At 48.2% G+C, this 26,959-nt stretch overlaps 2 protein-coding genes across 3 annotated transcripts; both read left to right on the top strand.

The window, feature by feature from the left end:
- Nucleotides 1-549: 549 nt before the first annotated feature.
- LOC109770663 (probable LRR receptor-like serine/threonine-protein kinase At1g67720) lies at nt 550-15,559 on the top strand. Of its 2 annotated transcripts, XM_073511410.1 has the most exons (17): nt 550-701; nt 836-5,941; nt 6,113-6,179; nt 7,668-7,788; nt 9,517-10,051; nt 11,904-12,545; nt 12,644-12,715; nt 12,835-12,903; nt 13,009-13,080; nt 13,244-13,312; nt 13,430-13,587; nt 13,691-13,944; nt 14,053-14,179; nt 14,271-14,330; nt 14,415-14,598; nt 14,746-14,881; nt 14,969-15,559. In XM_073511410.1, the coding sequence occupies exons 2-17, from the start codon at nt 849-851 to the stop codon at nt 15,329-15,331; spliced, it is 8,022 nt and encodes a 2,673-aa protein (XP_073367511.1). In that variant the 5' UTR covers nt 550-701; nt 836-848; the 3' UTR covers nt 15,332-15,559. The 2 variants fall into 2 exon arrangements, with proteins under 2 accessions (XP_073367511.1, XP_020185268.3); XM_020329679.4 differs by lacking the exons at nt 550-701; nt 836-5,941; nt 6,113-6,179; nt 7,668-7,788 and adding an exon at nt 8,274-8,894.
- Nucleotides 15,560-15,795: 236 nt separating this feature from the next.
- Nucleotides 15,796-16,978, top strand: LOC109743681 (uncharacterized). The gene is made up of 2 exons (XM_020303084.4): nt 15,796-16,155; nt 16,297-16,978. The coding sequence occupies exons 1-2, from the start codon at nt 16,018-16,020 to the stop codon at nt 16,696-16,698; spliced, it is 540 nt and encodes a 179-aa protein (XP_020158673.1). The 5' UTR covers nt 15,796-16,017; the 3' UTR covers nt 16,699-16,978.
- Nucleotides 16,979-26,959: the final 9,981 nt, after the last annotated feature.

Below are 26,959 nucleotides of genomic sequence, written 5' to 3'. Positions count from 1 at the left end.
AAAACACAATGGCAGGAAACCGCCGCCGTATACGCCTGCAATGGTGCATACACCGTGTGGTTGACAAAAACCTGATAGTACTGGAATCGATATACACCGTCCGTTCATCCGCATCAGACAAATTATTGTTGCGTATGGTACGACTTGAATCGATACACACCGTCCGTTCATCCGTATCAAACAAATTATTGTCGCATATGATACTACTGGAATCAATACACACCGTCCGTCCATCTGTATCTGACAAATTACGTTGCATATCTGTTTCCAGCAGAAATCAATAAATGCTATACATAGCATGTATCCGTAGTTATATTGCTCCGCGCACACGGATATTTCATTTTGGGATAATTCATTTAGTGCATTTCTTTCTTAACATTTATATGAAAGAAAAAGAAGGAAATTTCATCATCAGGCAGGCATCATGTTTTTGGTGTGATTGAACACCCCTTTTCGAAAATACAGGAGCAAGAACGGGGCCAAATTGCAAAATCAACCAGAGGCAGAGGGTGGCATTATTTACCAGTGGCCCCTTGTCCTAACGAGAATTCCCCAAACCCTCCCACTGTTCCTGTTCCTCCTCTCTATAGGCTCTGTGTTCCCATCCATTCTCCCCCGATTCCCCATTCCAGCCAGCCAGCTGCCATCCACCCCCGCCCCCGCCTCCGGCGAGATCCCCGGCGGCAGAGATCTCCCCGACGGTAAGCCCCTTGCCTCTCCCCCCTCCCTCCTCGGAATGAAAGCTCGGCTAAAAATCGCGCCTTTTTCTTTTGCACCGTACAAACCCCAGCGCGCCGTGCCCTAACCCCTGTCCTTGTTGCTTCTTTTCGCGCAGCGGCGGCGCCGCCATGGCCGCGCAGGCCCCCGAGGGCGAGGGGCCGGCCCCCGCCCGCCCATCGCGCATCCGCGTCATGCGCCCGGAGGTGGAGGAGGTCCTCAAGAGCCCCCGCCGCGGCCGCGCCAAGCTGCACAAGGAGGGCGGCGGCGAGCAGGAGGACGACGCCGGCGCGCGGCCGCGGTACGACTGCCCGTTCCAGGACGAGGAGAAGGAGGGGCAGCAGGGGTTCGCGCCGCCCGACGTGGTGTGGTGCAAGGTGCGGAGCCACCCCTGGTGGCCGGCCCAGGTCTTCGACGCCGCCGACGCCTCCGAGCTCGCGCTCCGGCACGCCAGGCCCGGCGCGCCCCTCGTCGCCTACTTCTGGGACCGGACCTTCGCCTGGATGGACCCCTCCGTGCTGCGCCCCTTCCGCGCCCACTTCCCCCGCCTCGCCGCCCAGAGCACCGTCTCCAGCTACGTCGCCGCCGTCGACGCCGCGCTGCAGGAGGTCACCCGCCGCATCGAGGCCGGCCTCTCCTGCTCCTGCTCCCCGCCCACCGTCGCCAGGAAGCAGCAGATTCAGAACACCGGGATCAGGGAGGGGGCGTACGGCGCCGTGGTGGACGAGGTGTACATGAGGGACTCGTTCCGTGCCAAGCCGTTCGTCGACTACATTTCAGCGCTGGGGAGAAGCCCGCTGGCCGGCGCCGATCGTCTCGACCTTGCCACCGCCATGGCGCAGCTCAGGTCTTTCAACCGGTTGAGGTGTCCAATGGAGCTCCCTGAGTTTGTCATCTACCAGGGGATTGAGGACGTTGCTGCTGCCGTTGCTCCTGAGGCTGAGGCTGAGGCTGAGGCTGATGTGGCAGCAACACAACAGACAAAGAGGAAGAGGACGGAGGAGAAGGGCGGCGGGGATGGCGATGCTCCGGCCAAGGAGAAGAGATCGAGGCATGGTGGTGAGAGCTCATCGCGCAAGAGAGATGCTCCTGCAAAGGAACCAGAAGTGGCCATTGATGTTGAGGACAGCCCTCCTATGCCCAGGGACAGGATCATGGACACCTCCGAAGATGCAGCGGATAAGGGAGAAGCTCCTGCAAACAAAGATGCTGCCATAGTTGAGGACACCCCTATGCCCAGTACCAAGCATAGGAAGTCGAAGAGAGGTAGCAAGACTTCAGCAGAGAAAAAGAAGAAAGACACTTCCAAAGATACAGCAGATAAGGGCGAGTCTCAACCAGAGGCAGAGCCTGCCAAAGAAGATGATGTGAATGGGGACAGCTCTATGCCGAGTGTGGAGGTGACGGATGATACATTGAGCAAGCAAAGGAAGTCGAAGAGAGTTAGCAAGAGTGCAGCAGAGAGCAAGAAGAAAGACACCTCCAAAGACACGGCAGATAAGGGCGAGTCTCTACCAGAGGCAGAGCCTGCAAAAGAAGATGATGTGGATGAGGACAGCTCTATGCCCAGCAGCGGGGCGGCAGATGATACATCGAGCAAGGGAAGGAAGTCAAGGAGAGCTACTAGGAGTTCAGCAAAGACGAAGAAGAACGACACCTCCAAGGACACAGACAAGACAGACTCTGTAACTGAGCCTGCAAAGGAAGTGACTGAGAACGAGGACAGCTCTATGCCCAGTGCAGAGGCGACAGATGATACAGTGAGCAAGGGAAGAAAGTCGAAGAAAAGTAAGGGTTCGGCAAAGACGAAGAAGAGAGATGCAGATAAGAATGAGTCTGTACCAGAGCCTGCAAAAGATGTTGCCGAGAATGAGGACAGCTCTATGCCCAGTGCAGAGGCGATAGATGGTGCATTGAGCAAGGAAACGAATTCCAAGAGCAGTACGAGGTCGGCAAAGAAGAAGAAGAAGAAAGACGCAGGTAAAAAAGAGTCTCTACCAGATCCTGCAAAGGAAGGTGCTGAGAATAAGGACAGCTCTATGCCCAGTGGAGGGGCGACAGATGGTGCATTGAGCAAGGAAACGAATTCCAAGATCAGTACGAGGTCGGCAAAGAAGAAGAAGAAAGAGTCTCTGCCAGAGCCTGCAAAGGAAAAGGCCACTGGTACTGGCAGTTCAACGCCGAGTAGAGTGGCGGCAGATGATACACCGAGCAAGAAAAGGAAGTCCAGTAAGAAGAGTTCAGCCAGTAACAGGATCATAGACACCTCCATGGATGCTGTGGATGGCATGTTGAGTGAGAGAAAATCAGGGCGTAGGCTAAGGTCCAGCCACAAGATTGTAGAGGCTTTGGAGGTTATGAAATGGCCGAGGAAGAAGGATGCTGGTGAAACCACAAAGGTAAAAGATAAAGATGCTGCTTTGCCCAAGGAGAACAATCTAGGGCGTAGAGCGGGTTCTGCACGCCACAAGGATAAAACCACAATCACAAAGGATGGGGATGGACTTAGAGTTTCTCCTCTCAAGAAAAGGTTGCACCTTGATGTACACTCAGCAACAGAGAATGCACCCTTTGCAGTCTCAGAGCTTGGCAGGAAGAAGAAGACGCTTATTGAACTTCTGGCAGAGACAGCTACCCCTAACCCTTCAGCAGGTGGTAAGAGCAAGGCTCGAGCGGAGCGTCCCTTGCCTTCTTCAATCCTGAAACCTGAGGCTACACCGAACACCAGAGGGAAGCGTTCTTTGCCTGCTTCTACTGAGACACCTGAGGATCCAGGCCGCGATAAGGATACAATGAACACCAGAGAGAAGCGTTCTGTGGCCTCATCAACCGAGAAACCTGAGCGTGATACGAGAAGTACAGTGAAGACTAGAGGAAAAAGTTCTTTGCCTTCTTCAGCCGAGGAACCTGAGGACCCAGACCGTGATAAAAATGATACAATGAAGACTAGAGGGAAGCGTTCTTTGCCTGCATCAGCGGAGAAACGTCAGGATCCTGACCGCGGCACAAAGGGTACAGCAAAGACTAGGGGTAAACGCTCTCTGCCTGAATCAACTGAGGATCCTGACCGTGTTACAAAGGGTTCATCAAAGACTAAGGGAAAAGGTTCTCTTCCTGAATCAACTGAGGAACCAGAGGGTCCTGATGACCGTGATATGAAGGATTCAATGCACACCAGGAAACGAAAGAAGCTCGACACATTGGGGGATTTGTCTTCCCAGCCACAGCCTGTTTCTCCCAAGGGTTCCACGAAAGCTCGAGAAGTGAAGCGCAAAGCTGCTGGGCAGAAGTCACAGGCATCACCTGTTGTCAAAGCCAATGGTGGCATATCAGGCGATACGTCTTCCAAGAGGTCCGCAAGGCGCAAAGCTGCTGAACCGAAGCCACAGGAAACCCCTGTTGTCAAAGCTAACGGTGAAGCTTCTCAGACGAGATCGCGTAGGGCCAAAAACAGTGAAGTGACTGTTCCAGACAAGTCTCCACGCTCTGTTAAGCTGGATAAGGGCAAGAAAGGTGCCGTGGCAGAAGACTCACCGTCTTGTGGTGAAATGCTGTCACAGCTGTGTGTCGGAGCAAGTGATGCTGAGAAGATGGGGAAGATCGCCCCTGCAAGCGCTAGCTTCTTGACTGATTTCCTGAAGAGCGCTCGTGCCTGTACTTCTGATGTGGAGGAGGCAGCCAACACAGGCTGCCGTGCTTCTAGTCCCGATGCTGACGAGGAGATACCTGAGAAGGCAGCAGCAGACAAAGTTTCTAGTCCCAATGCTGACGAAGAGATGCCTGAGGAAGCAGCAGCAGACGAAATTTCTAGTCCTCATGCTGTCGAGGAGATACCTGAGAAGGCAACAGACAATGTTTCTAGTCCTCATGCTGACTTGGAGGTGCCTGAGGAGGCAGCAGACAAAGTGTCTAGTCCTCATGCTGACGATGAGGTGATACCTGAGGAGGCAGCAGAGAAAGTTTCTAGTCCCAGTGCCGATGAGGCGATACCCGAGGAGGCAGCAGAGAAAGTTTCTAGTCCCAATGCTGATGAGGTGATGCCCGAGAAGGCAGCAGATGAAGTTTCCAGTGTCCCTGCTAATGAGGCGACACCTGAGAAGGCAGCAGAGAAAGTTTCTAGTCCCAATGCTGATGAGGTGATACCTGAGGAGGCAGCAGAAAAAGCGATACCTGAGGAGGCAGCAGATGAAGTTTCACTTGCCCCTGCCGACGAGGAGACACTTTTGAAGGTAAAAGAGGAAGTTTCTAGTCCCCTTGCTGACGAGGAGACACTTGAGAAGGCAACAACAGAGAATGTTTCTAGTGCCACTGCCGACGAGGAGACACTTGAGACGGCAGCAGCAGAGAAAGTTTCTAGTGCTCCTGCCGACGAGGAGACACCTGAGACGGCAGCAACAGAGAAAGTTTCTAATGCCCCTGCCGGTGAGGAGACACTTGAGAAGGTAAAAGAGGAAGTTTCTAGCCCGCATGCTGATGAGGCGATACCTGAGAAGGCGGCAGAGAAAGTGTCTAGTCCCCATGCTGATGAGGCGACACCTGAGAAGGCAGCAGATGAGGTTTCTAGCCCCCCTGCCGATGTGGAGACACCTGAGAAGGCAACAGAGAAAGTTTGTTGCCCCCCTGCCGACGAGGAGATAGCTGAGAAGCCATCAGACAAAGTGTCTAGTCCTCATGCTGAAGCAGAGATGTCTGAGAAGGCAGCAAAGAGCTCACCTGCTCCATCAGAGCCGCCGGTGGTGTGTGATGATATGAAGGACAATTACTGGTCTGACATTCTCATAAACGTGGAGGAACCGCTGTCTAGTCTGGCAAAGAAGAAGGACAAGGGCAAGATGAGATCAAGCAAGAAGCAGCGGCGTGACGACGAGATGAAGCAAGATGAGATGCTGCTGGCAGAGGCAGAGAACGGGAAGGCGAACGGGGCCGAGGAGGACGTGTCGCTGACGGGCCTGGTGCTGCACTTCAGCAAGCCGGGCGCGGTGCCCTCGCGTGGCGACCTCATCGAGATCTTCAGCCAGTACGGGCCCGTTAGCGAGGCGAGGACGGAGACAGACGAGCACTCCAGCTCGGCCCAGGTGGTGTTCAGGCGGCGCGCGGACGCAGAGGCGGCGTTCGGCGGTGCGGGCAAGATCGTCGCCCTCAGGCCCGGCCTCGACAGCTTCCGCCTCACCGACTTCCCGTGCGCCACGGCCGCGTTCCGGGTTGAGGACGGGCCGAAGCAGGGGTGAACAGGGCTGCTGGAGGTGAAGGAGAGAGGTAATTGGATATGATGATTTATTTATTGCTGCTGCTGCTGCTGCCGCCGTGTAATGATGATGCTTCCCTTCCCTGTGTTTGTTGCATTGAGCTGCATGTGCTGATGCTGTGTTGCTGTGTTTGTTGGTTTCAGGTGAAGAGGAGGAGGTGTTTGTTATTTAGGTGGTGGTAGCTTTCTGGTTGTGTTAAAAGGAGGAGTAAGAAGAGTAAGAGTAAGAAAGCAAGGCTTTGTGGTGGTCTCTTTTTGGAGATGGTGGCATGGCATGCTCCCTGGATGCTGATGCTGATGCTGAGAGGTGTTTGTTATTAAGTACTCCAGTAGTAAGATGTAAAAAGACTATGGCATGGTTGCATGTGAGGATTGGATGCATGTTGGTGTAAAAACCTGGTGACTTTGTTGGTACCTTACCTGAAAGTCTGTCTGTGTTGTCTGGTTGAATTGTGTGGTGAATGAGACTGCTATTGGTTGGTGGTCACTAGTTAACTCTAGTTGTTATTCTTGTTGTTGTGGTTGGTCTAATATGAGAGCAGAGGAGCATTGATGCATCTATGTGCTGGTTAGCTAGCTTTTATATGATGAGGAGGAGTATCTTATTTGGCATGACTAGTAATTTCACTGGTAGTAACTGATAGTGTGATACGCGGCATGCTTTAGGCAGGCTTGGTAGATTTGTCAAGGCTTGTGCTGCAGTGGGATGCATATGCAGTGACCTGCATGGGCATGGGCTGATAAAGCAGCAAAGGCAAGCAGTAGCAGTAGCAGTAGATGCCAACTTTTGAAATGCATGCATGCATTCTTTGCTTGTTTATATTCTTGTAAACTAAACATGCTCATCTATCCATCTATCTATCTATCTTTCTGCTTTAGTATGTATGTATGTATGTATGTATGTATGTATGTGTGTGTGTATTGTATTTTTATTTGCCTTTGGAAAGTAAAGGTAATGTGAAAGGAAGAGAGAAAAAGAAAGGGAGGAAGACAGATGCTTGAGTCAGTTTCAGCCCAGCTTAATTTGAGTGAGAATCACCTTACCTGGCTGTCTGGCTGGCATGATAGCTCATGGATCCCTCAGCTGCAGCTGTAACTGGAGCTGGAGCTCAATCTGATCTCATCTGATGGAGATGGAGATGGATGGATGCTCCAGCTTCAGCATCTTTCTTTTCATGATGCATGCATGCAGCTGGAGCCTAATCTGATTTCATCTCATGGAGGATGGATGGATGGATGGAAAGATCAGATTTTTCTCCTGCTTAGTGGCTAAGAGAGAGTGCAGTTAGTTACAGAGTAGCAGTAAATAGTTGCTGGATGCAGTGACTTGCATGGGCATGGCTGACGAAGAAAAGGCATACCAACTTTGCATGCATTGTTTATATATATTCTTAATAACATGTTCCTTCATTCTCTCTGCTTTACTTACTAGTGTAGTGTAGTATGAATGCATGGTTATTTTCCAACCCGTTTGAAAGGAAAGGAATGCAAAAGAAAGGGAAAGGAGGAGGATGCATGTGCACTGGACTGACAATAATCTGGCATGATGGTTGATCATGGGTCCCTCAGCTGGAGCTGGAGCTGGATCTTCTTTAATCTCATCTTTGTGATGGATGCTCTAGCTGCAGCTGGGCATGAAGAAAAGCTTAATGATCTTTTCGTGATGCATGCAGCTGGATCTTTAATCTCATCATATCTCTGGTAGGGTATCCTAACTGTGCGACTTGACACGATGGTAACAGGAGGCACGGTTTACCTAGGTTTGGGCTCTCACGAAGGAGATAATACCCTACGTCATGCTTGTGTGCATTGCATTGATACTTCAGGTAAAGTACCAAGGGATTGAATATGATCTACGACGAGCCCGACCCTCAGCTTATATATAGCATACCGGGGGTCCCAGGGTTACAAAACTAGGTCGACTACGTTGGTGGAGGTAAAGTCCTTCACGTCTCCGATGTCTTAGTCGAGCGAGATGTAACCACACCCTTTTATTTACTCCCTCTGTTTCATAATGTAAGAGTGTTATTAATATTAGTGAAGTGTCTCTTACATTATGGGATGGGGACGGTGATATGCTAGAAATGCCATCATTGTTGGGCAAGAGAGTGCATGCAGTTAGCCTGGATACAAATGCATGCATTGGCTACTTGTTGCACAGAGAGGATGGTAGTGTAAAAAGGAAGGTGAGATGAATGGATGCAACAAAAACAAAAGGACGGACGGACGGACGGATTGGGAAAAAGGCACGGAGCGATTCCATGGCAACTTTACAGAGTGAGTGTTGCACATCTCTCTCTCCTCTCCTCTTGTAGCTTAGCTTAGGTTGAGTGAGTGAGTGAGTGGTGGTGTGCTTTACTACTTTGCTTTGTTGCTTTGCTTTGCTTAACAGTGGTGGTGCTGCTCCTCCCTCCCTCCCTCTTCACACTGCACAGCTCTGCTTTCTTCCTCCCTCCACTCTAGAGGAGAGGAGAGGTGCTTCACTTTCCCCATCCCCTCTGTCTGTCTGTCTGTCTGTCTGTTTTACTACTACTCCAGTGGAGTGCTATAATCAATCAATCACCCAGATGGATAGATTGAAGAGGAGGCCATCATCTCCATGTACATCTCTGGGAGGGGCAGGCTACTGATCCACCATAGATAGATAGATATATGCTTACGTAGCAACCAAGCAAGTAAGAAACACCGACGTGACGGCCGGCGACCACTGGTCTGCTCCGATAGGCAGAGCAGCCGGGCGGCTAGCAAGGCCACAATACAATGGCCGCCGAGACTCCTCCAACGCAACACCGCTCCTCCTCTTCCTCTTCATCTTGCTGCTACCTGCACCGGCGGCGGCGGCTTCCTCTTCTTCTTCATCTTGCTCGGCTTTACATCATCTTGTTCTTCTTCTGCTCCTCCTTCCCCGCCGTGTCACGAGCTCAGATGCCTGGTTAGTATCTTCTTCTTCTTCTTCTTCTTCTTCTTCTTCTTCTTCTTCTTCTTCTTCTTCTTCTTCTTCTCCTTCTTCTTCTTCTTCTTCTTCTTCTTCTTCTTCTTCTTCTCTGCTAATTGATCCGTCAGCTACCACTGGATAAATCAGCAGCTTCTGTCTGTATTACATAAGTATTTGCAAACAGCTTCACGCACATGCACTATCATTCATTCATTTAGCCAGTGAGATTTAATCAGGAGTAGCTCGGATGTACTGCATGATGGATGATGTGCCCGTAATTCATCGGTGTTGTGTACTACTGTACGTACGTACTATCATGAAGCTAGTGAGATTTATCTAATCACACTGCATCTCCATGCCAATTCATCAGTAACACCAACCACTGATGTATATTTCATTTCAGTACTACTACTACTACTACTACTTCAATTTGCACTAGTACTGTACCACCAAGTACTGCATGATGGCCTCTAACTATTCATCCATGGATGTTTTGAATCACTCACTATCCTGCTAGTAGATCCATCACCACAGATAATTGATTTAATCTTTTTTTGATGAGGTTAACTAGCTGACTAACTGAAGCTGCCTCCTACAGTATTAATTTAATTTGCTGCAGGCTTCCTCAGCATCGACTGCGGCGGCGCCGCCAACTACACGGACGCCCGGGGCCTGCGCTGGACCTCCGACGCCGGCCTCATCGCCACCGGCACCCCCATCTCCACCCCCAACACCTCCAGCACCGACACCCAGTACGCCACGCTGCGCGCCTTCCCGTCCGACGGCGCCAAGCACTGCTACGCCCTCCCGGTCGCCACCCGCGCGCGCTACCTGCTGCGGGCCACCTTCCTCTACGCCGGCTTCGACGGCGACGACGCCTTCCCGGAGTTCGACCTCTACCTCGGCGCCACCCGCTGGTCTCCCGTCGTCGTCTACGACGGCGCACGCCTCGTCACAAGGGAAGCGGTCGTCCTGGCGCAGTCCTCCACCGTCTCCGTCTGCCTCTCCAACGCCACCACCGGCCGGCCCTTTATATCCACCCTAGAGCTCCGGCCGCTCAACGGGTCGCTGTACCGCACCGACGCGGAGGCCCGCGCCTTCCTCGCCCTCGCCGCCCGCATCAACTTCGGCGCCCCCTCGCCGGATCCCGTCAGGTCTGCCGCTTCTTTCTTTTCCCCCATTTCTTTCCTACTTCTTCTTATCTTGATTTGAACATGTAATCATCTTTCCAGTGTTGCTACTCTTTCTAAAAATCACTGGATTTGAACATGCCAAAAATGGTGAATTTTTTTTACACAGGTAAATTCTGGTCAACCAATTTTATTTAAAAACCAAAATTTGTCAACTCCAGCAAACTAGTGTCTTTTTTGGTCTGTAGATTAATATCCTCCTTCAGATTTGGAGTTCCTTGCTCTTACAAACCATGCCCCAATTGGTCAAGTCATATTTTTGGTTTACCATCAACATCCCCAAAAACACAAAATTGAGACATCTGTCTGTTGCATGATTTTTCCAACCAGGGAGCAAGTAACAAGGGATTTTGACAAAACTGCTAGCCTGAAAAAGAACCCATTTTCCTCCAAAACATCTCTTCAGAATAACAAGCTGGGAAACGTTTTCATAAAGATTTCTTCTCTGGATCAGAGAGCAGAGCAGAGCAGACCAGAGTTTTTACAAAAAAGGGTTGAACCAACAAGGTGGATGTTGGTCTTAGGTTCATAACCAAACAAACTCACCATTTTCCCTTTTAACCACTGTCACAAAACATAATTTATGTCAAGAAACCGGTAAGGTTTCAAACTTTTCCTTGTGAAAACCCAACCAAGGTTCCACCATCAGATTCTGTTTTTCCAAATCCTCTTACAGCACTAAGGCATATCATGGAGGGATTTAATTTCTACGTAACAAGTCACAAGCCTCTGTTTGTAATTATACTTACCCAATTACCATCATGCAGTTGGCTGGGATTCATCCGTAACAGAAACATCAATATTGCCAGGCAGGGAAATATCAGGGTGTTCATCACCAAAAGCAGCGCCGTCTAATTCACGTGCACCAAAATACCTTTTATTTTTCATTTTTTATGTTTCAAGGAATAGATTTAATTCTTATTCTTCTTCTGTTGTTTTGATCATAATCAATTACAGTTCTTACAGTACATGCCCCCAAATGGTGATTTTTTTACTCAAATTGTGGTCAAGCAATTTAACCCAAATTTTATGGAACGCCTAGGCCACCAAAACCACACACACAGAAATATGAGACATCTGTGTGTTAAATAAATGGCATGAATTGCCAACAGAGAGCAAGTAAGAAGGAATTCGAAAAAGGGATAACCTGAAGAAGAAGAACTAATTTTGCTCCACAAGATAGCATTTCTGATCTCTTCCTCGGAGAAAGTTAAACTGATCTCCAAAACGGTTGTACCAACATGGGTATGTTGGGCTTAATTGGGTTCATAACCAAACAAACTCACATTTTTCTTTTCCTTTTTCTTTTTAACCACTGTCTGACAACAGAGTTTATGTCGAGAAACTGACGGCATTTCAAACTTTTCCTTATTAAGACCCAACCAAAGGTTCCACCGGCAGAACCTTCGGCTGGGAGGTGATGTCAAGCATAGTCGACTCTGCTAGAAAATGGGTTGTAAAAAACCAGGAGAAATGTTCTCCTTCCTTGTTTCTTGAAAGCCCACCAAGTCAACCTTGTGTGCAGACAAACAAAATCACATCTACCAGTTTTTCCAGAATCCCAAAAAAAAAAGACCTATCATGGAGGAATATTATTTCCATGTAACAAGTCACAATCCTTTGCCAGTTACCATCAGGCAGTGAGTTGGGGTCCGCCCATAAACTGATTCATGTACAACAAAATCTCTTTCTTCTTCTTTTCTGTTTCAAAGAATAGATTTCCTTTCTTCTAGCTTCTGTTGTTTTGATCATAATCAGTTAACAGTTCTTTAAAAAGTTAATGATTTGATGATCATGGTTAATTCTATGAATGCAGGTATCCTGATGATCCGTACGACCGGATATGGGAATCGGACATGGTCCGGCGGGCCAACTACCTGGTCGACGCGGCGCCCGGCACCGTCAACGTGTCCACCGACAAGCCGGTGTTTGTCGCCACGAGCGAGAGGCCGCCGGAGAAGGTGATGCAGACCGCCGTCGTAGGCACCCTTGGTGAGCTCACCTATCGGCTCAACCTCAACGGCTTTCCGGGGGATGGCTGGGCCTTCAGCTACTTCGCTGAGATCGAGGAGTCCGTCGTCCCCGAGACGCGCAAGTTCAAGCTCTTCATCCCTGGCCTACCTGACGTTAGCAAGGCCACCGTCGACGTCGGTGAGAATGCTCCTGGGAAGCTACGGCTCTACCAGCCGGGCTACTATAACGTGTCACTACCCTTCGTGCTGTCATTCGCGTTCAGAAAGACCAACGACTCGTCCAGGGGACCCATTCTCAACGCATTCGAGATCTACAAGTATGTCGAGATTGAGCCCGGGTCCCCGGACGCACTGGCCATGGCAAGCCTCGCGTCGCGGTACACGTCCTTGGGTGATTGGGCCAACGAAGGCGGCGATCCCTGCTGGCCCTCGCCGTGGTCCTGGGTCAGATGCTCCTCAGAACCACAACTAAGAGTGGTTTCAATGTACGTTCATTCACTTAACTCTCCATTATATCGTTCCCTGATCTTGTGCTAAATGTTTAGTGTATATCTGAACTTTAACAACCTTTAGTTATGAACAGAAATCTTTCAGGGAAGAACTTGACAGGGGGCGTACCTCCGGAACTAGTGGCTTTGTCATTCTTAGCAGAAATGTAACAATTTTCATCATTGCCTTTCTGCTCAAAGAATGTTCTCCTGATTAAACCATGAATTAACACCTCTATTCTATTCCTTCTACACATGTCCTGATAGATCATGAATTTATTTGCAGCCGACTTGATGATAACATGCTGACGGGTCCGATTCCAGACCTCGCCGCCTCTTCGAACCTCTCAATCATGTGAGTCACCTGCCTCATTTCAGATTTTTCACCTCCCACTACCACTGATTGCGTCTTTCTCATGAATGGATAGTTCATTAATTTTCTCACTGAATAAAAATGCAGTCACTTTGAGAACAACCAGCTTACTGGCAGTGTACCTTCATATTTGAGCAGCTTGCCCAAGCTCACCGAGCTGTGAGTCTTTCATCAAACCCTTGCTTAATTTCTGTCCAATTAACTGCAGTTTGCCTGCCATGTTAACACCTAGTCAGTTGTAATACCAAAAATTTGGTCATAACAAAGAGAATAGCATGCCTTTGTGAACTGACTGCCCAATATTATTCTACATATAATGCAGCTATCTTCAGAATAACAAGCTGTCTGGGTATATCCCCAAGGCTCTGAAAAGCAGAGGCATTATTTTCAAGTCGGTATTCTTTCCTTCATACACTATATTAATTAGTATATTATTCCAGCAACGGTTATTTAAATAGCTTGCTGTCAGCTACTAATATTTAAGCTTTCCTCGCTGTAAAATTTTCAGCTATGCTGGCAATATGGACCTGAAGGCAGGGAATCAAGAGAAGCACCACCTGGTAATCATCATATCTGCGCTGCTTGGAGTATCCTTGTTGCTTGCAGTTTCCCTCTGTTGCTACGTGCTGACACGCAAAGCCAACAAGAAGAGCTCACCACCAGAAGGTCGCCTCCTCACATCTTGTTATATTTTTCTTGTAGTGTTTCCTTCTGTGTGCGTGTGAGTGTTGTCAACTCTTGTATAACCTTCACTCATTCTGTGGTCCAGATGACCTTACAAAGGCGGCCCCGCCCGCACACAAGCTGCACAAGTCAGACGCGCCGTCATGCGAAATCGCCACCGAGACTTGCCATCCCTTCAGATTATGCGACCTCGAAGCGGCGACCAAGAATTTTGAGAACAGGATTGGTTCCGGGGGTTTCGGGATAGTGTACTACGGGAAGCTGCCGGACGGAAGGGAGATCGCGGTGAAGGTGCCGACGAATGACTCGTACCAGGGGAAGAAGCAGTTCACGAATGAGGTAGGCTGTTAATTGGTTTGCCAGGAGAATGCTATTATAGCCTTGGATATGGCGGGCGTGCGTGTCAAGTGAGTGATTTTCGACATCTGTTGCTGTTAATTTGTTCAGGTGTCCTTGCTGTCAAGGATACACCACAGGAACCTGGTGGCGTTTCTAGGTTACTGTCATGAAGACGGAAGGAACATCCTGGTGTATGAGTTCATGATGAATGGGACTCTCAAAGAGCATCTCCATGGTAATTTTCCTTTTGTTCCCGTATTTATTGGCTCAAATATAAAAAGAAAGATTTTCTTTAAATCAGACATGATCAAACTGTGTGTTTGCAGGGCGTGACAAACATATTAGCTGGATTCAGCGACTTGAGATTGCAGAGGATTCAGCAAAAGGTTAGTATTCAGTAAATTCAGACATGAGCATACGTTCAGATAGCAGTATATGTTTGAACCTGTAGAAACTGAATTTGGATGCAGGGATCGAGTACCTTCACAGCGGGTGCACGCCGTCGATCATCCACCGGGACATCAAGACGAGCAACATCCTGCTGGACAAGCAGATGCGGGCCAAGGTGTCGGACTTTGGTCTGTCGAAGCTGGTCGCGGAGGAGTCCCACGCGTCCACCAACGTCCGCGGCACGCTGGGCTACCTGGATCCACAGTCAGTGCTCGCTTCTCACCAGCCCTTTTTGACTCTCAGGCCAACTGAACCCAAAACTGCAGACTGCAGTTTCAGCTTGCTTGCAAATGGCAAGGTTTCAGATAGATAGTAACGTATGCATGCGTGCTGCGTCTGTGGAACATGCAGGTACTACATCTCCCAGCAGCTGACGGAGAAGAGCGACGTGTACAGCTTCGGGATCATCCTGCTGGAGCTCATCTCGGGGCGGCCGCCCATCTCGGCCATGACCTTCGGCGACCACTTCCGCAACATCGGGCCATGGGTCAGTCAGCATTTTCTTGAGTCATTCATTCAGTGGTGTGGAAGCAGCTACTGACACACTGAAAACAACAAAATGAAAATGCTTTAGGCCAAGTTCTACTACGAGAGCGGGGACATTGAGGCGGTGGTGGACCCGGCCATCTCCGGGGAGTACCGGGACGTGCACTCGGTGTGGAAGGTGGCGGAGACGGCGGTGCGGTGCATCGACGCGGACGCGAGGAGGCGCCCCTGCATGGCGGAGGTGGTGAAGGAGGTGCAGGAGGCGATTGCGCTGGAGCGTCCCCCGAGCGAGGCGTCGGCGTTGGAGCGGAGGGCGTCGTTCCCGTTCTCGCCGGCGGGGGCTCGGTCGGGCACGGTGCGGTCCCACGACATGATCATGGACAACCTGATGCGGGAGGAGGACGAGTCGTCCTCGTTCCCCAACACTCTCCGCCACCCCGAGCTGCGCTGATCCAAGATGAAGGAAACTTTGGCTTGGAACTGGCTCAAAATATTCTCTCTCTCTTCCCTGGAGTTTTGATGATGATTTGTAATTTGTAAACTAATAACTGGTATAGGAGTAGGGCACTTGGCTATTTATTTTAGACACACACACACACTTTCCAAAAAAAAAGATTTGGTATTTTTTAGAACAAAAAAGTCTCTTTTACGGGTAGAGCAAAAAGGTGTTGATTTTGTATTGGCACGCGGAGTGGATTAGGATTAGGCAGTGTGGAAAAAGATTGTTTTTTTTTTCTGGTCATCCGAAAAAAAAGATTGTTTTTTTCTGATGGGCTGAACCCGTGCAGCACCAGAAAGCGTTGAATCGGTTGGGCTTTGGGTGGGCCGAGCGGGGGCAGAGTGGTAAATTCACAGTGAGGGCAGTCGGGGGTCGCGATTAGGGTTCCCACGCGCCGCCGCCGCTAAAAAAACAGACACCTTTCTCGGCTAAGCTAAACCTCACCTCACTCGCTCCACACCTCAGAGCAGAGGATAGATAAACCCAAACCCCTGCGCCTCCATTCGAACCAAACCCGAGCCGCCGCCCGCGGAATCCAAACTTTTTTCCCTCCCTTCCCCGCGCGATCAAGCGATTGCTTGATCAAGCCATCGGAGCAGTAGTGGCCGATCGGCGTAGCGGCAGCGATCGATCCATAGATGTCGCCGGCGGAGATGGTCCAGGTGGAGGCGGCGGCGGATCCTGAGGAGCGCGCCGCCTCCGGCGACCCCAAGGCCTGCGACGACTGCAACACCACCAAGACGCCGCTCTGGCGCGGCGGACCCAACGGACCAAAGGTACGCTCTTTACTTGTTTCCTTCTTCTTTTCCCCTTGTTCGATCTGTCCTGTTGCTGTCGATTCCTCTCCTGTTGCTCGCTTCGCTGCGATCAATGGTTGAATGCCTGATCCGATCTGATTTGAATTGATTTGATTGCAGTCGCTGTGCAACGCTTGCGGGATCCGGTACCGGAAGAGGCGGCGGGTGGCCATGGGGCTCGACCCGGAGGCCAAGCGGAAGCCCAAGAGGGACGACGCCATCAAGGCTGCCGTTGCCGCAGCCGAGGCCGCCCAGGCTTCTAGCAAGGAGGAGGAGGAGGAGGAGGAGGACAAGGCCAAGGCCGGCGAGGAGAAGGCCGGCGAGGAGAAGGCGAGCAAGAAGACTAAGGCGAGGACGACGCACACCGTTGAGCTCCACATGGTGGGCTTTGCCAAGGACGCGGTGCTGAAGCAGCAGCGGCGGCGGCGACAGATGCGGCGGAGGAAGCCGTCGTGCCTGGGCGAGGAGGAGCGGGCCGCCATTCTCCTCATGTCGCTCTCATCAGGCGTAATATACGCCTGATCCATCCTTGATCGATCGATCCCTGATGAATATGAAGAGGTGTTGTTGGCATCAAATCAAATAATCATCTATGCTATGCTATGCTATATGATGATGATGATGTAGTGGTAGATGAGCAACCTACCTACCTACCTACCTGTGTTGGTTGCTGCTGCTTACCGTTGGTTCTTTGGTTCCTAGCTAGCTAGTGAGTACCCTGTGCTGTGACTGTTTGTTTGTTCTAATTATGTACCGTCTGACTTAATCTGCAATGCAAAGTGACAAGGACAAGTCAAGTCAAGAGCTCCCCTGTGCTGTGCTGTGCTGTGATCATCCATCACCTTTTGTCATGTTAATCCTGGCTAGTGTTGCTGTCATTTTAATTCTCTTCAGCAGGGCAAAGCAGAGTAGGGCTGGAGTAGAGTGGGGCAGGGGGGTGATGCAAGAGGTGATGATCATCTCATCATTAATTCCATTCCATTCCTGTGAATGTGATTGGGCACTGGAACTGTTGAGGTGTATGAATGTTTGATGATTCACTCATGTTGCAATGATTTTCTTTTCTTTTCATCCCAAAGGAAGGAACCAAAGGAATGAACTTGGAAAGAAAGAAAGAAAGGAGGAGCAGTAAAGTCATTCAGTCAGCCATCGATGCTTCTTCTGCTGCTGTTTAGTCTTTTACTTGCACCAGCAAGCAAGCAAACAAGCAAGGACCAGCAGGATCTTTCTAGCATCGCTAGAAATGCTGGAGATGCAGACTGCAGCAACCAAAAGTGGACAAGAATGTTTCTTCTTCGGGAGCTTGCTTGCTCATCCATACATCAAGCCTGGCTTTTGTCGCAGCAGCAGCAGCAGCAATCTTCTTTATTTATCTGTGCACTGTTGCTGTTGCATCCAGGCAGATTCAGTGCCTGCCTTCCTCCTCTCATCTGCTGGACTGGACTGCTGTCTGTGAACCCACTTAAACTGTTACCACTATGTAATGAGTAGATTTACATAACTCAACTAGTAGTATGATAAGTACGTACACTACATATTACTTTCTTTCTTTCTTTCTTTCTTTCTTTCTTCTACAACAAAGTATGTAGAGACCAATGTCATGTCATGCGATTGATTATAAACATTACCACAGCTTTATATTATTTTCGAAAAAGGATGGTCCTTGTGTGCAAGAATCTGGACATGGCCAGCGGTTTCAGGCATTATTTCTCCTTTTCTTCTGTTTTTCCGGATAAGTTCAGACAGGACTAGTCTGTGGACTCATTATGCTAGACTAATCCAGCAGGCAGCTAAACTGCCTCCGGTCCGGTCCACTAGTTGTGCAATATTAAATTATTAAGAGAAAAAACCTGACGACTGCATACATGCCTCTGGATTTCCGGCGTGTCCACCTAAAGCTGGACATTGACCGCCTCACCCAGTGACTGTCCCTCCGTCCGGGTTTATTAGGCTCTCTTTTATTTTAAGCTAAAGTTTGATCATCAATTTAACTAGTAATAAAATATAAACTATATGTCACGAAAATTATGTCATAGAAATCTATTTCAAATACAAATCCAACAATATACTTTTTGTAGCACGTGCTTTATATACTTTTAGTTAAATACATGATTAAAGTTGAATCCAAAATAAAATAGGGCCTAATAAACCTGGACGGAGATACTAATTTTGATGGAGTCAAGGGCGCATCCAGCACCGGATCACTTATTGGATATCGCCAAATGTCTGTGGACACGTACTGACATGTTTGCAATGTGTCAACCGGACGGGAGGTCACCCAACAAGAGTCATCAAATCCCGCCCCTTATCCGGCCTCCGCACTATGACAAACTTATCTAGATCACCAACAATTCAACCATATATTTAAATAGTTGCAAACGAAAGCAACAAGTTTCTTTCTTTTTTACATCCATCGATTTTCAAAACCCACCAGTACGATTGTCCGTGCCCAAGACCTTAATTTTCGGCAGCATTTTTACCCTTCTTTTGTGCAAAGCGTTTCTATATGGTAGCACAGTAGTCTTGAACAAACCTTGCCGCATTGGGATCTAACTATGTCGCCTTCACGGACAACAACTTTTGCTCCTCGGAAGCAGCCTTGATACCAATCTTTTGCTCCTAGAGCTTACTCTTCTTCTTTTGCATCTCCATAAACATGTCAAAACTCTCCGCATTTGTTTCCTCATCGGGGTCAATGCGCTTGGCAGCCGCCTACTCCTTCTTCGCCATGATGATTTCAAACTTCTCCGTCATTTTGGCTGCCACCCCTTCTCGCTTCTCTTTTTCCATCACCCACTTCCTCAACCTCGACTGAGTCACGCGGGTGACTGTTGCAAGCCCTCTGGCGGCTGGATCAACACCATCTCCATTGGCTTTGGCAGCGGCGGTCTTGGCGGAATGGGCAATGCTTACCCACTTGCTTTCCCATTCAACTTTATCCAGCAATGCATCAACATGAAGGGATTCTTCTCCGTCTTTTTGTAATAATTAAGCGCACACGCCAGTAATAGCAAAGCAAGACAATGACATGATCAACAAGTTATAACATTGAGCAAAACAATCAAATGACCAACAAAAAGAGCAATACGAAAGTGACGTCACCAATTTTGAATTTGTTTATACGCATTGGCAATTTGTTGACATCATGTTGAATCGTGTATCATCAATGGCTTAGCAACCTCCGATTGCGATCATAGATCACTTCGTTCTTATAGGAGTCATCATGTTTTTGCTCGTGAAACCAATCGTGCACGCTTTACCAAAAAGCCAAGCCCTTTGCCCGCGCCTTGAAACGAACCAACACTGGCCAAGCACGCCAAACTCAACAATTCATCCTTCTTGTCCATGTACACATTGCCCCTCTTCTTCTTTGGTCGGCATCCAACTACCGGGTGTCCTCCTCTGTTTTGTTGGTGTCCGCCCACGGCTCTTGCTCAGGCATTGGCGTGTGGAGGTCCTCGACTTGTCCGTCTTTGTGGCCGGCACCGTTGTGGATTATGGTCATCATTGCCTCGCCGTTTGCCGCTGGCGAGCTTAGATGAGGCATTCCGACAAAAGTGACCGACCAGGCACCGCTGGGCGAGAGCTCCTTACGTCGAATCCGTGACCGGAAATGCATCGACGACTTAGTGAAGACGTGGTTGGCCAGTGTGTTGTGTGTGTTGTGTGTTGGGGAAGCAAGCAAGCAAGCAGATATACAAGTCCCTCCTTTTGAATGATGGTCAGCGTCCATTCCATGGTACTACTAGTGCTGCATAAGTTGTTAAGTTATTTCCCAACTTGGAAAGAAAGGGGAAGAGGCAGTGGTAGTGAAGTCATTCACTCAGCCATGGATGGTACCAGTGCTGCTGCTGCTGTTACAAGGACGAGGACCAGGAATCCAGGATCTATCTATCTATCTATCTAGCTAGTGGCTTTGTTGCTAGAAATGGATGGTGTTGCTGGACAGGCCTGTAAAAGTCGACAAGAATGTTTCTTCTTCTGGATGGATTGTGTGCCTCCATACTAGAGTACCATACATCAAGGCTGGCTTTTGTCGCAACAACACCAACACTCTTCTTTGTGCAACGTTCTAGTACTATGTGATTTCATTAACAAAAATGAACTAGAGCCCATTAATACAAAAGATTGTGTATGTATACAAGCTTCATTATAATACTACAAATTTGAAAGATGGTGGTCCATTGTTCCAATTGGAGGGGATGGGACACGCGGCCAGCGGTTCAGGCAGTATTGGATTACAGAGACAAAAGTAATTCTGTCTGTTAGTGGACTTATTATATTAAGCTAAACTAATCTTCTTAACCTTCTTATCCAAACAACCCCTAAACTAATCCAGCAGGCAGCTATGTATATTAATCTAAACACCTACTCTGGTGTTTATCTTCCAAGCTGGCTTCCGTCCCACCATCCACCCCGCATGACGTGGCTCTCATTTTCACCATATTCCCACCGTTGAGTTGGACCCAACATGTGTATTGAGGTGGCAAACCAATTTCAATGGGAGAAAAGTACACTAATCTAGAAGATATTATATGTTAATCACAAAGATAATTATTTCCTAGTCCACATTAAATTTTCCAGCTATGTAGAACAAAAACTGATTTGAAAACTGCTTGTAATAGACTGTTGGGAAGTCGTCGTACTAAGACCCCTTAGGACCAGCGCACCAGAACAGCAACCGCCACCGATGAATAGTAGCGTAGATCGGAAGGATCCAACCTGAAGACACACAAACGACGAACAAATTCCAACAAATCCACCAAAGAAAGATCCGCCGTAGACACACTTCCACATGCCCACCGACGATGCTAGATGCATCACCGGAAAGAGGGCTAGGCGGAGAGAACCTTATTCCATCTTCAGGGAGCCGTCGCGGTCTTGTCTTGCCTTCCTGAGCAGGACACAAACACTAACAAAACTCGAAAACACATCTAAAAACGGAGCCCTCCCACCGGCAAAGGCCGGGATCCACCGCGGCTCCCTGGCCACCGGAGACGAGGCAGACCGGCGACGGCGCCGGCAGGAGGCGGTTCTTTTTCTTGTAAAAAGGATAAAGTGCTTCCGTGTCCATGTGAAGGAAACATAAGTTGACAATGATGGACCATTCTTAACAAAAAAAAATAGCGGGTATTAACATATTGGCCTGTCCAAAAAACAAAGTAACTAGGCACAATTGCAACTGTTAAATGTGATGTGGGATCCAAGTAAGGACAGGCCATGCCATTCTGAAATAAAAACCATGCATCCTGGGTATTTTATTTGTTTAACAGAAGTAAGATACTTCTTAGGAGGAGAATATATACAATACATAATTTCATCCATAAGTGAGAACGTCCTCTCGAGATTTGTATTGGTTTTTGTAATATCTCTAGTTAACATTGTATTAGTCTCCTTAATTTTGTGTTAAGCAATACAAAAGATATCAATTATGTCTATTTTACATAGAAACCGTGCATTTCATGCTCTTGTTTTCCACACGGTCGAAATTACCCAACTACAGCGTGACGCGTGACTTGCTGCGCCATTCTTGAGTCATAAGTTAACCTTTTGTTTTTGCACACAATTTATTACAGTTGGCTCAGTGTGCCATTTACCCAGGCTCGGTTGTCATTTAATATGGTTGTGTCGTTGATTACTGTTGTAGTTTTTATGGTATGGTCTTTGTGGTGAAGAGAGGTGTTAGTGGGTCACTTGATGTTGCTTACATATCGCAAAGTTGATGTCTACCGGTGGTGTTCAGATGTGTTCTACACGGACACCATGATTACCTGCGAGTAGGCCCATAACTCCTCAAGCAAAGAAGCACACGTTTACAAACAGATCCCACAGATGACCCCCAGAGCCCCGATCCACCACAACCCATCATTTCTATCGAGCTTAGTAACTTAGTAGAGATGATTGAATGCTTCTGTCAAGTATATATGATACGAGTTAAAAATGCAAATCCTTTTTTACCGGGAAAGAAATCATTGTGCAACTACTTCTCATATAGCCAACCTTATTTTTTATGAAATAGAATTATTATTTTCTCTCAACATGGGATCGAGAAAAAACAACGTAAAAAGTTCACTCTGGATTGATTACCTAGGAGTGTTGTTAAGGATAGAAAATGTTCTGTGGAAAGAGGATCAGGCTGGCAACGGAAACCTAGATGCCACCCCATATATTCCCCCTCTTGCCGCTCGGCGGGGAGGTCCTGATTGGGGTGCGGCCCACTTGTGGAGGCGTTAAAGGGCTGTCATGGGATGTCCAAGGAGATGTGTGCTCAAGTGGCGGCCTTCGTCAAATGGTGCTGGGCGGTGGTGTTGATGATCCAGAATGATTTTCAGTGGCAGCCTGACCTGGCTAGGTCACCGGAGAAGAGAGTGTCGATGCATGGTCCTAGATGGCAGCGAGCTTGACATCAAACCCGAATGTGTTTGTGCAGTGGTATGGGTATTTTTTTTCTCAGGTTTTCTTTAGTGAGCCTTTGAGTTTGGTTTGGGGTGGCGAGGCGGCAGCACTGTTCCAATTTAAATACCCCCCTCCCCCCACACACACTCTTTCCCCTTTGTGTTGGCATGCTTATCACCAGCAGATGGTGTGTGGAGCTGTGTCTCCGATAGGGCGTCTGGTATTCAGTCGGTTTCGGTTTTCGGTGGGTTTTTGATAAAGGACAAAAGCCTTATCCTTGGGAGGGATTGTGCACTGTTGCATCCATCATCTTTTTTTTAAGAGAAAAAGATAGAGAGAGCTGCTCCATCGTCATCATATTGATCTTGTTATCCATGCCATGCAGATGCAGTGGTCTTGCTCCTGCTGCAGTACTACTAGTACTACATAGTACATTCCAGAGACAGAAGTAATTCTGTCAGTGGGCTGATTAAGTTAAGATAATCCAGGCAGGCAGCTAGGTATACTGCCTGCTACCCTGCCCACTTGTTGTGTAAAAAAGCAACATCAAAAGAAGAAGAACTTGACGATTGCTATGACATAGCGTCTAATTTTGATTCAGTTAACACCTGATAATTCTCCCGAGCGTAGCTTCAGTTTCATCATGACGTACGAGGCTTCGTTTTGACGGGCCACCCTTTTAGCGTTCCATTGGACTGACCATGTGGATAGAGGTGCAAATAGCTATATTTTCCATGGAAAAAAGAAGAGGAACACGGCAACTTATCATGCGCGATTCGTTCATGACAGAGACGTGTCCTACTCTTAGTCATCAACAGTTGACCTCAACCAACTGGGTTGGGTAGGGTTGGCTCCTGCTAGTACTACTTGCTATGGTATGGGTAATAAGGGCATCTTCAATTCTGACCTTCAAATTTCTTCCCGCATTCGTCCGTGGACTAGGAGGACCAGTAGGTGGACATGAATACGGGTCATTCAAAGCTACCACATATGCCCGGTTACATTTCAAATGAATTTTAGCAAAAATGAACCAATTTGATTCAAACTTAAACAAACCGGACGATATTCATTCATACTTGGATTTTTTTTTTACATAAAACTGGGTGTTTTTCATCTAAAGCGAAGCAAATTCTTTACATTTAGACATATTTCATCTAGACCGGACTCTACACCTAGCCTAAAATGACCGCCGACGCCCGTTTCCCATCTCCGACCGGCGATGAGCCCCGAAAAATGAAGCTTCGCCTCATTTTCCGCCACTGCGAGCCCCGGGAACTGAAGCTATCCGCCTGCACATTGCCGCTAAGCGGCCTGGCTTCAACAAGAGGGGGTGAGCGGTACCCTTCCTGGGACCCGAGCACCGGCGACCTCCCATGCTCTACTCTTCCTCGTTGCCGGCGACGCTCGCGGGCGTGCCGGCTTCGTGGTCATGGCGGAGCTGGCGATACCCTCCTCGTCGTCGGTCTTGTTGAACACCTCATCCGCCGCCTCGTCCATCTCCTTTACAGGAATGTAATACTGGATGTACCGCCAACGGTCGGGGAGGATTTCGTGGGCAATGTGCTAGGAATCGACCAGCACCTCCTGCTCGGCCACGTCCACGTCCGGCACTATGACCCTGCCGGTGGCAAGTTGCTTCTCCATGCGTTGGTGCTTGTCGAGGAAACGGAGGTTGTAGGCCTGGTCGGCCTGCGCCTGCCGGAACGTGGTCTCCCGCGCCATGTTCGTGTAGTGGGCATGGGCCTCGCCCATGGTGATGCCGACATGCACCAGCGAGGAGGGTAGCGTCGACTCGTCCTCGGTCGCGTCCTCCATTGGGACGTCCGGAGCGTCAGCCTCCGTCTGCCTGCTGGCCTGCCAGCCAGCTGCAATGGCGGCGATCTCTTTTTAAGAGAGAGAGAGAGAGAGCTGCTCCATCATCATCACCATCATCTTGTTATCCATACCATGCAGATGCAGTGGTCTATTTGTTGATGTGTACCCACTTAAATGAAGCCGCTATGTGAGTGATGATTCACACAAATGAACTACTTAGTATGATGGATGTAAACTAATCCAGTTTATTTATGATCACATCAAAAGACCCTCCCATGCGTTCTTTTACTATGCACTCAGCGTGTCATGTCATGTGTATAATTGAATACTACAATAGCAACTTTACTAGAGTAGTTAACCATGTTATACTACCTAATAATTATCCTGAGTGTAACTGCTACATGTCATCCTGTATGTTTTCAAGCTGGCTTCAGTTCCATCATGACGTACGTGACTATCGTTTTGACCTTTTTTTTTTTTTGAGAAATGACTATCGTTTTGACTGGCCACCCTTTTACCGTTCCACTCCATTGGGCCGACTATGTGGTGGATAGAGAGCCATATGATAGAGGAGAGGTGCAAATAGTTAGATTTACCATGGAAAAGAACGAGATGAAAGGAGCGGCTATGATGCTGATTCGTTCATGACAGAGACTTGTCCTGCTCCTAGTCATCAACAGTTGATGTCTACCTTTTCACCACCCTTGATGTAAATTGCCACAGCAGCAAGGAACGGCATGAGACCATCTTATTCACCAGGATTTTTGAAAGGGAGCAAAACAAATAAAATAAATCCCAATTGATCTAGAGGAAATTAGACTTTAATTAGAAAGTTCGAGCGGAAACTCCAACATTGATACTGTTTTTTTTTTCTTGCTAGTGTAGGAGTACACAATATTACCCAGCCATGTACTCCCTCCGTCCCATAATGTAAGATGTTCTTTTGACACTACATGGTAGAAGATAAGTGGAACTGACATTGACTATGTATGTGTGTATCGATGTGACGCATTTTCCTTTCAATGAATTATTATGTTGCTCTTCCCCAGGAACAAGTTCTCACTTAAAACTGGCTAATAATATTCATTTTGTCGTCATGCCGGCATGGATAAGTGACATCTCAAAATTAGTGTTATTCGTTTCAGTATTTATCTCTAACATTGTAACCACTCCCAGCTAAAATGAGTGAGGGTGTCATCTCAAAATTAGTGTTTATTAGCTGTCTTCTTTTAACAATGTTGCTTACTGTTCTTTCATTCCCAGCTACCTCTAGTGTTAGTACTAGTACAAGTCAGTACTTGATCGTCCTGAGTCATATTACTGCTAATGTTTGTTTTGTTCTAATCAATGTACCTCCCACCTCCCCCCGCCCCAAGATCGTCATTTTAATCTTGTGGCCCTGTTTTTTTTTCATTTTCCTGCAGCAGAACAGAACAAAAGCAGAGTATCGAAACAGAGGAGAGCAGGAGCAGATTTCTTTTCCTGCAGCAGAACAGAGCATGGAAACAGAGTAGGGGATGATGATAATCTCATCTTCCATTCCTGTGATTGGGCCCTGCCCATGTTTGTGTGTGATCATCATCCATGGCACTAATTGTTTTCCAACTTGTAACTGCCAAGGAAGCAGTAAAATCGTTCGGTCATCCATGCTACTGCTGCTGTTCATCATCTTTTTTTTTTTTTCCTTTCTCTTCTAGCATTACAGCATTACAAAGTGGTTATATAGGGGTGAAATAAGTCGATTAGCGACATTTTCATACTACTAAAGATGGCTTTTCACGCCCAGGTTGAAGCACTGGTTGCCCCCACCACGACGGTGGCGAATGATGTGCATAGGGCACATGCATATGTGATGAATCCACTTGATCTCTACTCGCGGTGGTGTACGGTCTGGTGACCTCGTCTTTGCCCCATTCCTGCCCGTTGTCGCCGAGGTCGGGGACATCTTTTTTCCACGGGGGGAATGCCGAATATGGTGCGGTTCGTCTCGGTGAACGGCACCATGTTCATGTCGAATGTGCATCATCTGATGACTGATGTGCTGCCTTTGCAACGTGAAGTCCCCATGTTTTTCCTCGAAAGCCTGCCATCTGGATACAGTAACTGGCCATCTCTTTAGCATGTGGACGGAGGTGCAAATTATTTGCATGGAAGAAGAAGAGAAGAAGGTACAAAAAGTAGCGGCAGCTTATCATGCGCGATTCGTTCATGGCAGTGATGCGTAGTTACCAGGAGTTGGCTTGAACCTATTTGCCATTGGTTGCTAGATATTATATACTCCTTTGCCATGATATTGGTAATTAATTAGTTATTAACTGGAGTTAGTTATTTCTACCACCCCAGTCAAGCATTTTCACCCTTGTAAATTCACTGGAGTATCACCAAAAGAGGGACCGCTTGAAATCATCTTCACACGATTTTCGGTTTCTAGAAGAGGTGAGAGCAACATACCATAAATCTAGATAAGACGTTACTCACCAAGTTTTATAACAAAATGGTAGCTCGGCCGATCGTTTGTTGGAGCATCTACAGCCGGAACCCTAAATGCGAAATCCACACTTCTTCCCCGTAT

Source organism: Aegilops tauschii, chromosome 3, assembly GCF_002575655.3.
Source record: "Aegilops tauschii subsp. strangulata cultivar AL8/78 chromosome 3, Aet v6.0, whole genome shotgun sequence".
In the NCBI taxonomy this organism is placed as follows: Eukaryota; Viridiplantae; Streptophyta; class Magnoliopsida; order Poales; family Poaceae; genus Aegilops; species Aegilops tauschii.
The sequence above is the reverse complement of the archived record's forward strand: the minus strand, read 5'-3'. Positions and strand labels throughout refer to the sequence as shown.